General features: G+C 37.8%; 1 protein-coding gene across 1 annotated transcript in view; it reads left to right on the forward strand.

Annotated features, from left to right (window-relative positions):
- The first annotated feature begins 1,599 nt into the window (after positions 1–1,599).
- The window catches only part of LOC133985197 (phosphatidylinositol 4,5-bisphosphate 3-kinase catalytic subunit alpha isoform-like), a 28,280-nt gene continuing 11,372 nt past the window's right edge, over positions 1,600–18,507 (forward strand). The window contains 14 exon segments of the mRNA XM_062424795.1: positions 1,600–1,984; positions 2,363–2,439; positions 6,481–6,587; positions 6,846–7,014; positions 7,384–7,510; positions 7,787–7,996; positions 8,442–8,536; positions 8,717–8,872; positions 9,480–9,725; positions 10,273–10,358; positions 10,938–11,043; positions 13,404–13,556; positions 13,707–13,841; positions 17,346–17,507. Of these exon segments, the coding sequence (XP_062280779.1) occupies positions 6,532–6,587; positions 6,846–7,014; positions 7,384–7,510; positions 7,787–7,996; positions 8,442–8,536; positions 8,717–8,872; positions 9,480–9,725; positions 10,273–10,358; positions 10,938–11,043; positions 13,404–13,556; positions 13,707–13,841; positions 17,346–17,507 (1,701 nt within the window). The 5' untranslated portion in view covers positions 1,600–1,984; positions 2,363–2,439; positions 6,481–6,531.

Below are 18,507 nucleotides of genomic sequence, written 5' to 3' on the forward strand. Positions count from 1 at the left end.
AATAGTTCTGGTAATTGGTGTGTCTCACACATCATGTAACAAATCCTAACTGCCCTTCATCACACCATGTTACATGAAAGATGATGATTGATGATCTTGGCCCATGAGAAATCAATATCAAATACCTCAGAAATCGATGACTTCGTTAGAATTTTTGCCAAGAGAAACAGGAGACGAGTGTTGTAGATAGATGGATAGATGGATATATAGATAGATATATAGTTACATTGAAGTTCTCTTTTCAGTTTGAGTTTGAATAAGACTCCCCTCTATTTCTGTAAATATTGGCTATGGTAAGAAGTCTCACCGCATTAGGTTTTAATTGTATTCGAGAACTAAGCGCATGCAATGAAAAAACTGTTCTGTATTTTATAATGACAGAGGCTGAAATCTGAGTAAAAATGACAAGTGACATTTTAATGACAGGGCTATTATGAGGCTCATGCAGTATATCTGGATCGTCTGGCCCACATAAATACATCTTTATCTGTTTCCTGATCTATTACCATGACTTTTCAGTGGATAATGTGACAATTTGCCTCACAATTGGCCTTTCTTATCTTTTTTTTTCTTCACACATCACATCACACTGTGGGCTTCTTTGCAAAAACAAGTAGGTGTCACGCCCATAAGCAGGGGAAGAGCTAGGGGGTGGCTTTTGGGGCTGCAGCCCCTAATGTTTTCTCAAAAGCTTTATTTCTTTCTATGTGTATTGTTTTTGGAAAATTGTTGATAAGGACAAAAATAAATGACTACTACTTCTACTTATGTTTACAGTAGTCATTCCCCCCCCCAGTTTCATATCACATTGAATATGATATGATATTAAGAAACAGACACATTTTTTAAAAATGCGCAGTTCAAGACACTAATCTGTGAAAAAAGGGACTTTGGGTACATTATCCTTGATACACAGCCTCTCTTAATGATTTAAAATAATATTTTCACTATTTCAAATTGATTACATTTGGCAATAACCCAACCACACATATCACATTCAAAAGCTTATGGTATATTTCTTGAGAAAAGCTCTGTTAAACACTGTTGTATGGAGCACCTGAAGTCCCAATGTTTACAGTAGTCATACAATGCAGTAAAATGTATGTAAAAAAAATAAAATAAAAAATGGCACTGCCCCTGGGCCTAATAAGCACTGAAAGATTTTTATTTATTTATTTTTTAAAATATTGCTAGACTAATTATTTGTGGACTATACTGTGGTCATAGTTAATTATGCCTACATATGGTCCCCTTTGAATATAAATAAATAGCCTATGGTTTGGTGCATTATTTAGTTCTGGCATTAATATATCACACCAATAAAACACACACACACACACACACACACACACACACACACACACACACACACACACACACACACACACACACACACACACACACACTCCCAGCCCATTATCTCTCTCTCTCTCTCTCTCTCTCTCTCTCTCTCTCTCTCTCTCTCTCTCTCTCTGTGTGTGTATGTATGTGTGTGTGTGTGTGTGTGTGTGTGTGTGTGTGTGTGTGTGTGTGTGTGTGTGTGTGTGTGTGTGTGTAGGAAGGAGAAGGAGGGAGGGCCCCAGCCAGACAGACAGCGTGGCTACATTGTCGCAGCAGCAGCAGCAGCAGCAGCAGAGATAACTTGTCCAGCCGACTAGTAGCTCAGCTGGCTCATAACATCCTCAATTTGAACCTCCTGCTGACTGGACATGCAGGTCTGTTTTTAATTTTTTTTAAAGCAGGAGAACTACTTACAACCCGCGGCAGAACAAGAGGGGTCTATCACCGATGTGGAGTAACAGCTGGCACAGACACTGACAGGCGGCGGATACCAGCCTGCTCTGCCCGGCGAAGGGAGCCACCAGCCGGCCACAGGGAGCTGCAGGGGACGCCTCCCTGGAGCTGGAAGTCTAGCTCACTAGCATTATCCAGGGAGAGCCTTTAAAAAATATAACATTTTCCTGTGTTGACAACTGCTGAAAAGGTCAGATATTATGCCATGTTATCCATATTTTAAGCAGATAAATGGGAATATATGTTTTCCACTAAAGGGGGATGACAGGCTCAGAATTAGCTGCAAGCTAATCTAACAAGAAAGGTAGCTACTGTGACATTAAACACCCCCAAATTGCAATGTGTTTATGCTAAGATTGAGCAGAAGTGGTTGTTATTTATATTAGTAATACCGGTGTTATATAGCATTAGTATTTTTTTTTTTAAATAGCCATCATCTCTGAGCTGTCATTTAGCTCAAGTTAGCCTGCTGCTAGTCACTGTGAGTCAGTCTTAAGTGCTAGCTGCTACAGATGCAGACTGAGTGCAATGTTATGTGTTTAAGTTTTTCTCCTCTCACATATTTCAGTGACATGGTGAAGATGGATTGAAACATGAAGGGTGGAACTGTCCCATCATTAAAATAGGAGGGCTTGCTCTCTTGAGGTATGCTTCACAAATTCCTCTCCCTCCATCTGAATCACACATCCTCTTGTTTTATTTCACATCTTCTATTTTCCTGTTTGTAACTTGAAGCTTATTGTTATTTCCTTAGACAGAAAATGAAATCTTGGTTTCACATGTATATATATATATATTTTTTTTTTCCTGTTGTAACCACATTGTTGTGTAATGTGATACTACTCGGCCAAACCTCTTGTTAACCACAAACATATTAATAGAGACTGAGCATATGTTTGATCTTGTCAACCTGCCCTTGCTGGCCCAACACACAACTATGCTGTGTTAGTTGTGCTTCAGTATTCAATAGCAAGCTTGTGTATAGGCTAGTGTTTCCCCACTCCCCACATCCTGTGTTGTGAGGAAGCTTCCTCTTTTGTCCTAAAGTGCTTAGCTGCATCCTGATCAGGGTCACAGATCGCAGGACTGCTCAATATGTGTTATACGTTGTACCTTTTTTACCTTTTTTTTTTTTGGTATGTATTCAGTGCTGCAGGTTGTTTTCTCTCTCTGAATTAACTTACCAGCTCCTGACATTTTTGTCAAAGTCATATCCTTAAACTTTAACTGGGTGGGTGATCTTTGAATATAGGATTTTGAGTGAGAGTTGTTGCACTACTCTCTTAAACTCTTTTGTACCGTTGACACTTAATTTATCCAGGATCACAGATTACAGAACTACTCAATATGTGTTATGGGTTGTACCTTTTCCTTTTTTTTTTTATGTATTCAGTGCTGCAAAGATATTTTCTCTTTCCAGCTCCTTACATTTTTTGTCTCGGTCATATCCTTAAACTTTAACCCTTACATACTGTTTATATACTGACTCATAATTAGTATCTACACCAATTCATATTCATAAACTCCCCCATCAGTCACTAATAAATGTTTGAATAATCTTATAGAAAAAAGTTGATGGATTTACAATCACTATTTTATGATGTAGGGGAACATTTTGTATAATATGATGAATACAACATGCTGTTTTTAAAAGTTTTTTTAATACACATAGATCAAACTTGTATATTTGCATCTATAAAAATGTGTATAAGCGGCACAAAAACTTTATAAAAGATGCATTTTATTTCCATTTTTGTATACTGTGACTCACATTAGGAAAAGTCCAGCTAAAAGAAATGTGTATAGGATGTTTTTACACCTCACAAATGTGAAAAATGGGTCAAATTTGACCCTGAACAGTATATAAGAGTTAACAGTGTGGACAATCTTTGAATACATTATTTCACTCTCTTGATCTTTTTGGTACTGCTGGCACTTCATTTAGCCAGCCGTCAGGGTTGTGGTGGCAATGAGCATAGTAGCTCACATCTTGTCGTTCTCCATAGCAGCATCTTCCACATAGAGGACTCTCCTTCTCTGTAGCAGCTACAAACCTGTTAATGAGGTTCATTTTAGAGCAGTTGTCATATCCTTTGAATTGACTTTCTCACCGGATGACTCTGTTAGTCTCTTCCATAACTTGTCACTTTATTTGTGGCCATTTTTCCTCCATCGCTTTTCCTCCTGGCTCTGGCACAGGAAGGTTTTTTTTTTAAATTCCAGCCTGTGAAGCTCGATTGGCTCGTTTGTTTTTCCAACTGGGGTAACAGCCATCACTGAGGGAGCACAACAGTAGACCCATTTTGAATTGGGTGTTGAGCCTGACTAAAGTGCTCCAAAAGCCAGTGAGGAGATTTGAACCCATTGCCCTGTGGTGTCTGTCCAAGTTAGTCAAACCCCACAAAACATGACTAAAACATGCCTGGTGCAGGAGGGAGTGCCTTATCCACCCAAAGTGAACCTGCAACCCCTGGCAGCAATGTTTTTGGGAGTCTGAGTTCCTGGTAGTTAAAGCCTAGAGACCTGAAACTAATGTTCATATTGTAATATGAGATGATATATCATGTGGGACTTCTATTATTGTATTGATAAATCCTAAATATTGTCCTCATACAACACAACGATCGTAACGTCCATGAGTGCTACAGCTTGGTGAAATGATCCGTGAATTACTACTTTAACCTTTCTCCCTGACCAGAGACATAATCCAACACCTTTAAAATAAACATATTAGATTAGTATTATTGTTATACTGCACTTTAGATGTTTAAATAATATAGTCCAGACATTAATATTCGGGCCTGACTGATACTGTACTTTTGGAGCCGATGCTGATACCGTTATTAGGAAGCAAAAAGCAAATGCTCCCTGTATAATTTTAAAAAATATACGCCGATACTGATATATCTATGATAGGCCAATATCGGCTGAATATATATAAAAATACACTTTTGTTAGTATATAACTTTAAAAAATACAAAAAATATTTGCACATATTGGACATCATATTTGCCAATCAGGGTCTAGATAATATAACCCAGACAGAGACGCTGTAGTGCTCATAATTACGAGCACTACAGTAAAGTAGAGGAAATATAACCAAACATGCCTTATTATGAATCAAATATTGATATTGGCTCGATGAATAAGGATAATAATCATTCTAGGTCTTTTTCTCATCGTGACTGCGTTACTGAGAATTTGTTTGGCTGAAGTTTAAATTAAACCATAATGTTGTCAGCCTCCTATCAGCCCACACAAACTTTCCCACCACAGTGTCACAATCTGCAGCTGAGTCATTGTTTTGTTTATGTGTTTATGTGTGTGACCTGTGCAATCTGTCTCAAATAGTTGTGTCACTGGAGTCTCCCAAGATGCCGTTTTGTTTTGTTGTTGTTTTTTTCCCTCCTGTTCACGATGACAGAAGGTTGAATGAGCTAATGTTGATTGATCACTTTTCTTGGCTAATTTTCCTTTTGTGGGAAAATAAATACTGTATCGTGAAAAGTCACTGGAGGTTTAATCAGTCCAGTACTGTCAGTATTTTGGACAGTGTTGTAAAACTTATTTTTGTGGCCAATTGGAATAACGTCTAGGATGAATAATGTCCAGGGTTCAATTCTTACAAGTGATTATTGTTTTACATCATACCCCTCTTTCTCTCTCCATGTTTCCTTGAAGCGCCACCCCTGTAAATGATCCCATAAAAGGCAAAATGCAAAGAAAGGTTCTTAAAAAATGTTTTGGATTTACTGGATTTTTGGGTCCAATACCGATAGTGGGGAGTGAAAAACTTCTGAAATTGATATATCAGCCGATAATGTAATACAGAATATTACATGAAATGCAAATCTTTTGGTAATGTGGTTGCAAACACTTGTGATGAAGATATATTATGGATGTAGGATATCGTATACTTTAAGTATAAACCTTATTGTATAAAATTACATCAGACGTCAGTAAACTTCACTGAGAATTTATAATTATAAATTCCTATAAATAATAAATCACATGCAACAAAAAACACATGTACACTTTAAACTTGATTTAAGATCAAATATACATAAAATGCTGCCTATATAACTAATATAACTGATACAATATATCATTGCATATCAGACTAAATATGTTCTGATACAGATATATCTGTGATAGGCCGATATATTGGTCTGGCTCAACTCAATACAGATGTTAAATTACTGTTAGAAGTTTTATATTTCAGTAAATGTAATTGACATAAAGTAGGCTTATCACATTTGAACCTGTTTCAGACCTCAATTTATGCACAAACTCTTCAATCAATGTCCATGTTGAAGTCACCAAAAAAATAGATTATAGAAACAATAGATTTCAAACATATATGTTTTTTAATAAAGTCACCGAATGGAGTTAGTAAAATCACAAAGCACATTGACATTTGTCCAGTTGGGAACAATGGGGTCGTTTGTTTCTTATGTGCGTTTGAACAATGTGTGTCAGTCGGTCAGTGAGGGACATTTACTCTCCGAGGCTGCAATGGCTCCATAGTCTGACAAAATATTAAATGTCTCTTTTGATTAAAGTACTATACAAAGTCAGCACCTGAGGTTTTTGTACATATTCATGGAGTTACACACAGAGAATTTAGTATGTGCTTTAAACTGTGAGGGGGTCAGATTGTGCTTGAAATATGTTGTTATCTTTCAGGTTGTGCTCTGCAACTGATCTGTGTGACTGAGCTGGGAGACATAGAGGAAGATGCCTCCCAGGCCGTCCTCAGGGGAGCTATGGGGCATCCACTTGATGCCACCCAGGTAAGATACGCTAAATTCTGTTAAGATATAAATGCATTTTCTATTATTGTGTGTACACATGCACTTGATTATAACAGTTAATGCGCCCTAAAACTGTGTGTTTATTATATTTAGTCATTATTTTTCTTATTTATTTTATATATTTATTTCCTTTTTAAATGTAAGCTAATTCTTCACAGTGAAAAATGCTCAAAGAAGCCTCAGTAAAGGATTAAGTTTGTCATCAGCGTTGTATAAATATACTGAGTGTATCTGCAGGATCCTGGTGGACTGCCTGCTGCCCAATGGGATGATTCTGACCCTGGAGTGTCTCCGCGAGGCCACGCTCATCACCATCAAACATGAGCTGTTCAAGGAGGCCAGAAAATATCCACTCCATCATCTCCTACAGGAGGAGACTTCCTACATCTTTGTCAGTGTTACACAGGTAGGAACACTCAATCTGCATTTGTGTGAGTAAGCATAATGGAAATCTGTTATTAAAAGATTTATGAAACGACCCCGGACCAGCTGTATAATAAAAATTTGACTGAAATTGCCATGGCTACTGTAGCCGCTAATAAAAAGTAATACGATTGGAGGGCTCACAAAGATAAGCGGTCCATATCTCGCTCGTCCTTCTACAAAGCTTAATACGTCTCAGCCTTAGGCTTTTTTGTGCATACTTTTCCAAAACATCCACTCTACACCTGCGTGAAGATTGTCAGCTCTCACAACCTTTCAGCAGTGGTTTTCATGGAGAAAAACAAACGTGTCATGGTTTGTAACACAGACTCTTGTTTTTTCCTGCCTACAGGAAGCAGAGCGGGAGGAGTTCTACGATGAGACCCGGAGGTTGTGTGACCTCAGACTTTTCCAGCCCTTCCTCAAAGTCATTGAACCAGTTGGCAACAGAGAGGAAAAGATCCTTAACAGAGAGATTGGTGAGAGATTGTTTTTTGTTTTGGAGTCTTCTGGTTACTTAGTCTTTCCTCATTTTAACATTATCGCATCTGTTCGTTTCATGAAACAGAAAAGACAAAAGTTGGCAAACAATATCTGTAAATTACTATAAATATATGTAAGTTACTATAAATATATGTAGGTTACTATATTAGAGGGGCACACTTAATTATATTGCATCTCTTAATGGATTAATCCACTTAAAAATAGCCTTTAATGACAAAAAAACCCTATATCTTTGCTCTGTATTGTGTCAGGTTTTGCCATTGGTATGCCAGTGTGTGAGTTTGACCTGGTGAAGGACCCGGAGGTTCAGGATTTCAGGAGAAACATCCTGAATGTCTGTAAAGACTCTGTGGAGCTGAGAGATGCCAGTGGGCCCCACAGCAGAGCCCTGTATGTTTACCCACCCAATATTGAATCCACACAGGAACTACCCAAACACATCTACAGCAAACTGGACAAAGGTAGGCAACAGCTTTAGTCTAATCCTTTTTCAGTGTGGCATCTAATGAGTAGCACAGAGTGTTTCTTGGGGCCTCTTTTGAATAAAATCTGTTAGTCTACCAAGCCTGAGATTCTTATTACTATTATTTTCAAAAAAAATGAAACACAAATAAAGCACTTAAAGTATGACACCAGGGAGAAAGCAGTGAACAGTTTAGCCCTTTATAAATACCAGCCTTTACAATTGATCAGTACAAAACTAATGAGTCAGGAAATCAATTAATTGATTGATGTGGTACTAAAACAATACATAGAAAAGAAGTAAAATACTCGATACAGTAACGTCAGAATATAATTGACGGTGGGCTTTTGTTTCTGGGTCGCTGCTCTAGTTAAATTTGATTTATGGATATTTTTTTTTGCCCAGCATACATGTGAATCTCTTTGTCTTTCTATATTTCATAGGCCAGATTATTGTTGTGATTTGGGTGATTGTTTCTCCAAACAACGACAAACAGAAGTATACATTGAAGATCAACCACGACTGTGTGCCTGAACAGGTAGGGGGGGAATATCTACCAAAATAAAAAGACGATGAATCATTCACAAGAGTTTTCCTTTAAAACACCTTAATGTGTTCATTCAAGCTGAAAAAACTGAAGGGATTGTATATGTATTATAGACTAAAAGCATATCTACTGAGTAAACAAAAAATAAAAAAAAGTTTCTTTGTCCTAAAGGTGATTGCAGAGGCCATTCGTAAGAAGACACGCAGCATGCTGCTGTCCCCCGAGCAGCTAAAGATGTGTGTTCAGGAGTACCAGGGTAAATACATCCTCAAAGTTTGTGGCTGTGATGAATACCTTCTGGAGAAGTACCCCATCAGCCAATATAAGGTAAGCAACATAAGAGCATCCCCAATTTAGGAAATACAATAGAGAAATTTAGAGCTTCAGTGATTTCACACAATTTTGCAACATTGCTGAATAGATATATTTTGAGCAGATCTGCTGGATCAGGCTCAGGTTTGATGCCTGATTTTTAATAAATTAATATCAGGCTGTAACTGAAGCCTGATCCATTTCCGATCCTTTATTTATTGTAACCTTTGTGTTCATGGAAAGAGACTAATGTCCTCTCTTTCCATTGTAGCTGTCTCCTAATAGCCCTGCACCTACGTGATGTGCGTATAATTACACCCCTTCTTTATGTGAACCTTTGTGGACATGTCAGAACAACATTGCTTTTCATTAAAACACTGGAGACATTTGTCATGCACAGCGTGCAGCATATGGAGAAATTCCTCCTGAGCCAGATCAAAGCAGACGATGCAGAGTGTCACTATTTCCTCTGCAGTCACCTGTCTGCCGCTGGAAAACGACCAATTGACATCATTGGTTACACTTACGCACAGTGTAACTCTATCAAGACCTGTGTAGACTTTCGTTTCTCACTGTTCTTCTCTGTGTCATTCTCTCTCTCTCTATGTCTTTCTCCTTCTAGTATATCCGTAGTTGCATCATGCTGGGCAGGCTGCCTAACCTGATGCTGATGGCTAAGGACAGCCTGTACACACAGTTGCCTACAGATAACTTTGTCATGCCGTCATACTCTCGCCGCATCTCCACGGCGGCATCCTATATGAACGGCGAGGGATCTGCCAAGTCGCTGTGGACCATCAATGGGACTCTGCGAATACGAATCCTCTGTGCCACCTATGTTAACGTCAATATACGGGACATAGATAAGGTGGGGATGAATGCTAAGTCTAATATACTAACAGATCCATGACTCCAATATATCCCTATGAACACTATAAACACTACACTGAATGGTAGGAGAAGACTAGTAAAAGTGTATTTTTGTAGTAAAAACATTATGAATGGTATTTATTGTATTCTCCGCTGATTCATGAATACAAAAACACTTCTTACATCAACACACCAGATGTAATAATGATTATTTTTGGAGCTGTTTCCGCTGTTTTTTTTTTGTGTGTGTTTTTTTTGAGTCGTGCAGTGTCTCATCAACTAACCCCCTCACTTCCTGTGGAAACATGCAGTCATTGTTCAGCTCTCATGTGAATAGAGACCTTTTACCAAGTGAAAGTAGCTCATTTTATGTTGCTGTTTTGAGTTATTTGTTTTGAATGTAACTAACGTATTACAAAACTGCCAGACAACATGAGACATTGACCATTTAGCATGAAAGCTGTTGTACTTTTTAGAAAAAGAACATTTTTGTTATTGCTATTATTGTTTTATTGTTAAATTTGTCCTCTCTTTTATACTTGTAGATTTACGTGAGGACGGGTATTTACCATGGAGGAGAACAGATGTGTGACAATGTGAACACACAGAGAGTACCCTGCTCCAACCCCAGGTAACTGACCACACTACAGTATCACTCACATGTTCACTCACCACAGTGGCCCTTAAATACATAACATTTAAATCAGTTGTGGCCTCTTATAATAAAAAATATCTGCTACCTTACTCACTTTCACTTTACTTTTCTGAAATAGCGCTCTAGACAGTCTGTGCCTCTAATTTACTTTAAGTAGTCTTCGGCGGCCGGGTAAGTTAACAGTTTAGTGCTGTCTAGTAACACTAAACTTCTGTATTATGTTACTGTTAAAAGCATTGGTCCACTTATATACCTCTGGAGAGGTTAAAGGAAAATGTCTATTAAAACAATTTTGGCATTGAGGCATCTTTTTCTAAATGTTCCTCTGAAAGTAGAGGCTCAGCTGTGTTATAGCAATGTTAAATTTCTGAGCACTTTATTTTCTATCAAGGGGCACTGGAAGCAATTTTGTGGGCCTCTGAGAATTCATCTTTTTAGATCCTCTGTTTGGTGATATTAGTTTGACCTTTAAGCCCATACTGTATATGAAATTGTCTCCATTTTTATTAAAGCCCCTGTCTCATAAATCGCCTCTCCTGCGCTATTTATCTACAGGTGGAATGAGTGGCTGACCTACGACATGTACATCCCAGACATCCCCCGAGCTGCCAGACTTTGCCTCTCCATCTGCTCAGTCAAGGGCAGGAAGGGAGCAAAGGAGGTAAGAGAGCAAGCAGTGTAGGAAAGAAAAAGTTGCTCCACAGTGCAACTTAAGAGTTCATAGCTACATTTTCAAACAGGTTGTAGTTTGGCAGGAACTGGATATGCAAAAACAGGAAGTGCCCCACTGAGCTATGTTGAAGCCATTGTTCCATGTTTTTTTAAGTTTGGGGGGGGGGACATGAAAAAGTAAAATGCCTTCGCTCACAGTTTCACCTACAAAAACAAATACAAATGGTACATGGTAGCCAAGAGAAACTAATAATAGATCAAATAGCAATGGAGATATTTAGAGGTTTTATTCCCCACAGATAGGCAGACAATAGTAGAGTTGTCACAGCCTAAAGATAGCAGACAGCAGATGACCTGTCTAAACCCTGGCATGCCCACACATCCTGGAGAAACTTATACGTATAGGTATCATGTGGGTGGACATACTGTGTGTGGGTGTGTGTGTGTTTGCATGTGCCGGTATTGGTACATGAGCCTGCTCTATGTGTCAGTCTATCAGAGTTTATGTGTCCATGGTGAATGGGAGCTGTGGTATCATCCTGGGTTCTGTTTAATTACTAATCAGTCATGGGTACTGTGGTGGCAGACAGCATCAACAGAAACACAATCGGCAGAAGGAACTTTTCCATTCACGCAAGACAGAACTGAGGATGTCTCTTGTTGTGCAGCAGCCCATTGATAACATGTTGTGGAGAGGATTCAATGTTCTTTCTCAAAATCATGAAAATATATAAACTTTAGCATAATTTAATACTCTGATAATGTGAAGTCTTCATTTGAGCTGTATTAATAATTGTTAACACATCAAAAAGTACAATTTAACATAAAAAAAATAACACTTATTATCACTTGTACAGTATACCAAGCAATGCTATCACAGATTTAAGTTAAATAAATCAGATTTATGGTTAAAAGAATGACTGTCTATGCATCTTATTCTATATTTAGAAGCTTTGTTGTGTAAAACTGCGTGTATCTGCACCGGGATTGAAACTTGTCAAAGACACCCGTGCTGATTGATTTTTGTTCCATCTCTCTCTCTCGTGGAGAAGCTGGAAGGTTAAGAGGTTGTGTGTGTGTGTGTGTGTGTGTGTGTGTGTGTGTGTGTGTGTGTGTGTGTGTGTGTGTATGTATGTGTGTATATGTGTGTATATGTGTGTATGTGTGTATATGTGTATATGTGTATATGTGTATATGTGTGTGTGTGTGTGTGTGTGTGTGTGTGTGTGTGTGTGTGTGTGTGTGTGTGTGTGTGTGTGTGTGTGTGTGTGTGTGTGTTTGTGTGTTTGTGTGTTTGTGTGTGTGCGCTCAGTATATCAATGAATGCCAGACATGGATATTGTAACAGACACCCGGGGCGAGTCCTGTCCCCTGCTGTGCCATGCCAGGTTGAGGTCAGGTTAGCGGATGCTCTTTCATGCCCCACCTGAATTAAAGATACACCAGCCTTTGTTCCAGCACTTAGCTATAAATAGTTGCATTTTGACTGGCTGTCTGGATGTAATTCTGTCTGCCTCACCGTGTTGCCCATTGTCACCTGGTTCCATCACTGCCCCTTAGTGAAAACTCACCCTGAAGATTAAGATGTTATCTAAAACATTTTCATAGTCTTTGTGAAGGCTTACATGGTAGCTTTTTGCTGGTAAAAGATTTTTTGATAACCTTTTATATCTAAAGATGAGTCTGTAGTACATATTCACAAGCCATGGCTAATGTATTCAACATTTATAGCTATCAGTACTCATATATAATTTTACTATTGCCTTTCATGATAAAAGGCAAATGCTCAAAGAAAGGTCAAATTCAGAGCTAAATCAAATGATATGCTACTCCAATGAGAACCTCAGCAAGCATCATGTTGTTGTATCATAAGTCGCCATAAGATGGGCAGTCACTTTCAGAGCTTGACCTGTTGAGACTTTCAGAATGAGTACGTTTGGGGATGACATTGTAGTAATAAAGCGCACCAATCTTCAACTTTGTTAAAGGCCTTTTAAAACCAATTTAGATTAACTAGAACTTGTTAAAAGTTATTGAAAACATCACAACCCAATAAAACAGTTTATTACCATTTAAAAAATCTTATGAATCCCAATGAAACTCATTTCTGTAGGATATTAACAGTCTGCAAAAAAAACCACAGAAGGAAAATTAACTATCAAGGAGGTCTGAGTTGGTACTTTTAATGGTAAAAGTGTCCTTGATGCAGAGTAATTAAACATATCTTTATGTGTTTCTGTTTTGTTTTCCATGTAATTCTCACATTATGTTCAAACTAATGACATTGGCAGTCATAGGCTGTCGCTGTCTCTGTGTCTCACTCTTTTTTCTGCCCTTCTTTCTGTTTAGGAGCACTGTCCTCTGGCCTGGGGTAATATCAACTTGTTTGACTACACCCACACTCTAGTGGCTAACAAGATGGCTCTGAACCTCTGGCCTGTTCCTCATGGCCTTGAAGACCTCCTCAACCCCATAGGAGTCACAGGCTCCAACCCCAATAAGGTACTCCGATAGTTTACATGCTTGTATCAGATACTCTGCTGGTTCACATCAGGACATACTGTATCTCATTTGGGCACAGGAAACTTACTCACCTACTCTTTTAACAGATTTACACATTGTAACCACATCCTATGACTGTCTGTTGTACAGGAAACGCCATGTCTAGAGCTGGAGTTTGACCATTTCAGTAGTTCAGTCAAATACCCAGAAATGAATGCTGTAGAGGATCACGCAAACTGGACCATCTCGAGAGAGCTGGGCTTCAACTACAACCTCTCTGGACAGGTAACTGCTACTAACCAGTGGGTGGGTCAGGTGCAGCAACACATCAGTGGGGTCATGATTTATGGTTGTTTGCCAAAGGGAAAGTCAGCTGTCTGCCTGAGTCATGAAGAGGGTGAGGAAGTGCACACATGTTTGAGAGGGGTGTGAAATGTTAGTGATTCATATTGAAATAAGGTTATTTTTTGTCCTGGTGAGTTAGGTTTGTGTTTGACCTGATTCTATGAAGACAGACACACATAGGAAACACTACTATGTACATCTTTAACATATGTCAATGATTAACTGCTGATTAAGTGCTAATTAACTGGATGAATCTATCAAGTGACAGTTTATAATACAGTGTGCACAGAATAGGAGATGAGGTAAGTTATTAATGTAGGGTTTATATTTCACCTCTCATTTGCCCCCTTTTGTGGCCACAGACATTTTGACATTGATAATGAGACTTTCTGCTTAATTAGTTGTGATGGTTATTTGTAATTAATGTGAACAGATCTCTGGGTGTAATGTTAGATATCTAAGATATTATGTTTAATTACAGTCAGATGTTATATGGTGTTTTTGTGCTATATTACAAGACAGTGTTCAAAGATATCCATATAAAAAAACATAATTATCTTTAGTTTAAGAATAAAAGTGTTAATATAGGATTTGACAGCACAACATTTGATAGTCGACTTTGGCTTATCGATTAACTTCAGATCAGTGAAGTTTTCAGTTTAACAGAGCCTTTTTAAGATCCTCAAACCATAAAAAATAATTACATTCACCTGAAAATCCAGCTTCTGGACAGAAATCCTGATCCAACATCAACCATTAAGAATAGGAAATAGAGTATCTCATGCCACATGAGATATACAAATTATTGTAAAATTGCAAAATATTGTATAAAACGTGGCTGATTGAACAAATTCAGTTTGCTGTATCACATGAGATATCAATCAAACATGAAATTTGCCACCATTAATAACCAGTAGACTTAATACTTATGTTTCCATTAATTGACAATACTTCCTTTCTTGTGTTGGCACATTTCTGATATGTGTCTGCCGTGCTTTATTACAGGATGACCAGTTTAAGATTATGGATTTTGGACTTTGACTGTGTGCCGATTAGTCGCGAGTAGATGTCAATTCTGTAGCCATTCCCAGTTTTTATTTAAGGATTCTGACATTTTATTCATGTAATTTTCATATCACTAGAGGTAGGTCAGTAAGTGAATTAATTAATGTGGTTATTTGCTAACCCTTCAACAAAATCTAGAAATAGTTTGGGTGGGTCAGTTGCTCTACTTTTTGTGTCATCCGGTGGTGTAAATGTAAGTTACTGTGCTCAGTTATTCATGACGGTGATGCTATTATCAGATCTGTAGATGATATGAGGCATGATGACTGCTCTGATGTGATAATGTGGTTGGAGTTACTGTGCCATGTGAGAGGACGCGACCAGCATGAGACGATGTGTTAAGTTATTCATGATGTGTGTGTCAAATGTGAGAAATGCTAATGATAACATCAACTGGCCTGATCCTGATCAGAAAAGAGGTCACCCTTGTCTGTATTAAATATCTAAATTAACATTACATGTATAAAGTTACATTAGGGTACAGCTTTGTTTGTTTAAGGAGGCTGATTGTGCTAGGGACAAAGCATGTGTGGAGCTCTTGACTTAGAAAGTGATAGCTTGTGAGGAAAGCTCAGGTTAAAGATGGAGGATATTGTCATAGTTGTTAAAAGCCATATCAACATTTCTGGTGAGCTTGATTTAGCTCTTTGCATCATGATTTCCAAGCTATACAGATAAAAACATCAATGATCTCTACTTGGATTATATATAAATCATCTCCTGACCAGCTTGATTGAATACATTAAATCATAGTGAAGGAGTCAGGATCCTGTATATTATAACATAATGTGACATAGATATTTGATATGTTTTAATGTGGTATGTTTTCACTGGTCCATCAGATACTGTGTTACACTCGAGTGCTAGACCACACAGTATTGATTTATTTATGATCGTAGTGTTATGTGGCGGTCTAAGTGATTGTGATTCCTTTATCTGTAATTTGAGTTATTGAAGAAGCTCCCCGAACAATAATGGGTCTTAAAGGTAAAGTCAGTAATTCTAATCAATACACTTTTTTGGGTCAAATTCAGCAAATACTTCTTCCACTAGCTGTCCGTTTGTATGTGTGGGTTGTTCTGTAAATGGGCATATGAATACAGTGGCTCTTGCCAATCAGTAGCAGGAGGTGTTTGTGCTCGTGCACAGGACGGGGAATTCAACAGAGCAGCTGTCTGTATAAGGACATGACAGTCTCCTGTCTCCAGCACCCGTTGAATGGTGTGGGGGAGGGCTGGCAACCATAAGAGAGAGGAGCCTTGGCCAATTTATAGTGTTTTCTCACGGTGCAGATACGCTTTCATTTTTATTAAATTTGTAATCCACACTGAATCTGTGACTCCTGGAGACCCTTCGCATTTTCTTACACTCCCAAGTCTGTTTTCTGTCCCATTTAATGAAGCGTAATCTAAGTGGGCAGCAATCATATAAACATCCAGCTCTATATGTTTTGAACTTATGAACCATATCAATGAATGAATCAATACAAACACTGTCGATTTCTTCCCGTGGAGCCAACATGCAAACTATTTTGGTTCACTCATTTCTGCTGTCAGTCAGCCTGGTGAAGGCAGTTTGTCCTCTCAGCTCTCCAGAAGCTGCAGCTGACAGACACAGAGGGACAGAGCTTTAGAAGGAGTATTTTTGGGGGGTGTTTAGTTCAAATATCAACAATCCTTGTCCAGAATGACTGACTCTAACTTTAATGGATCACTATTGTGAATGTTTGTTGTTAATAAATAAATACATAAATAAATTATAAATAAATAAATAATGATAGTAATAATACTACTTCTACTACTACTACTACTACTAATAAATAATAATACATAATAAATATGTTGTTCAGTGTATAAATAAACTGTAATGCAGTGTTACTTTAACTCTATATTTGTGTATCTTTACTGTGTTGATATGAACATTTGGTAAAAAGGATATACATAATTTAATTCACTTGTTACAGTAATTGAAAAATAGTGAAAATAAACTGATTCTCTTTCACTGTGCAAATGTATTAAAATTTCTAAATGATGGACATGACCTCTAGGCCAAAATACATTATTATGTTACTATGTTTAGTGGATCTTATCAACTTTCTTTTTGCACACTCATCAAGTAACATACTGTAAAACCAGAGCGTAAAAAAAATTGTTATTAGTATTACTTTATTAGCCATACATTTTAACTGTGAAATTAAAGAAAAATATACTTCACAGTGAGTAACATAGACATGTATATTGTCGGAAACGTGTGTATTTCATCCCAGTAAATGTTGGCCCCCGTATAATAATTAGAGATCATGCGATGCTAACCAAGATGTTTAGTAGTAATGTGTAGTAACGCAGAGTTTTTAAGTGTTTCCTGTCTGTTGTGTTGCAGAGTAATCGTGTGGCCAGAGATCACGGCCTGACAGAGAGTGACAGTGAGCAGATGAAACAGCTCAGTAACAGAGACCCTCTTTCAGAAATCACTGAGCAGGAGAAAGATTTCCTCTGGAGACACAGGTAACCTCAATTACTATTGTATGTAGAGGTTTCACATGTCAGACTCATATGTAGATGTAAGTTTGTATGTGTGTCTGTATGACAGTATGATTAGCCTCCATCCAGATGAGATACATGCTTATTCTAAGTAGGGCTCTGCAATATGATGATATGACAAAAACATCTATCGTTTCATATGTTGCTCTATCGTTTATTTTCTTTACATTCTTTATAACTGTATTTTTTCGTCATTTGGAGTCTATCCATCTTTTGTGTGGATTACATTGTTAAATTAATTTTCTTGGCTTTTTACTCGCAAAGATTTTATTGCACTTACAGTAACGTAACAAGTTTAATTGTCATCAACTCTCCATCACTGTCTGTATCTCCCCACCTGTCCTGAGAAAGAGGACAGAGGACTAGAAAAGCAGCCAGACTGCGAGAATAAGTGACAGCAAAACAATAGAGACTTTCTTTTTTTTCTATTTCTATTTATGTTATTAACCAAATTTATGTGTACTCGTCTAATTTTAGCTCAATGTGAGTATGTACAGTGCTTTGCTGTCTTTTATAGTCACACTACTGTCCTCTGCTCTTTGCGGTTCACTGCAGATGGGGCTGAGCCATCTGTGTGTGTGTTTGTGTCTGTGTGTGCTGCACACGCAGAAGAGAAAGTGAACTGACAATGGTCAACTATTTATTCAATGAATTAAAATGTGCTATATCAGGATAGATATCGTTATCGGGTTATAAAAATACCTACATATCGCCTAGCCCCAATTCTAATTGCTGAATGATATAGAAAAACCCATTTTTTTAGCTTGCATTATCCTGTGAACACATATTCAGAGCCGTAGCAAAATTTGGCATGCTTAATACATTACATCTAGATACTGTATATCTGGTAATGTGGTTTTGTTTAAATAGGCAGTAGATCTATATTTAGTGAAATATACTGAACAAAACAACACTTCTGATTAGTGTTGCAGGGTTGAAACTGGGTTGCAAGTTAACACAGTAGTTATCCTCTCTCTCTGTCTCTGTCTTTCTCTCTCTCT

Source organism: Scomber scombrus, chromosome 8 (assembly GCF_963691925.1).
Source record: "Scomber scombrus chromosome 8, fScoSco1.1, whole genome shotgun sequence".
Lineage (NCBI taxonomy): Eukaryota > Metazoa > Chordata > Actinopteri > Scombriformes > Scombridae > Scomber > Scomber scombrus.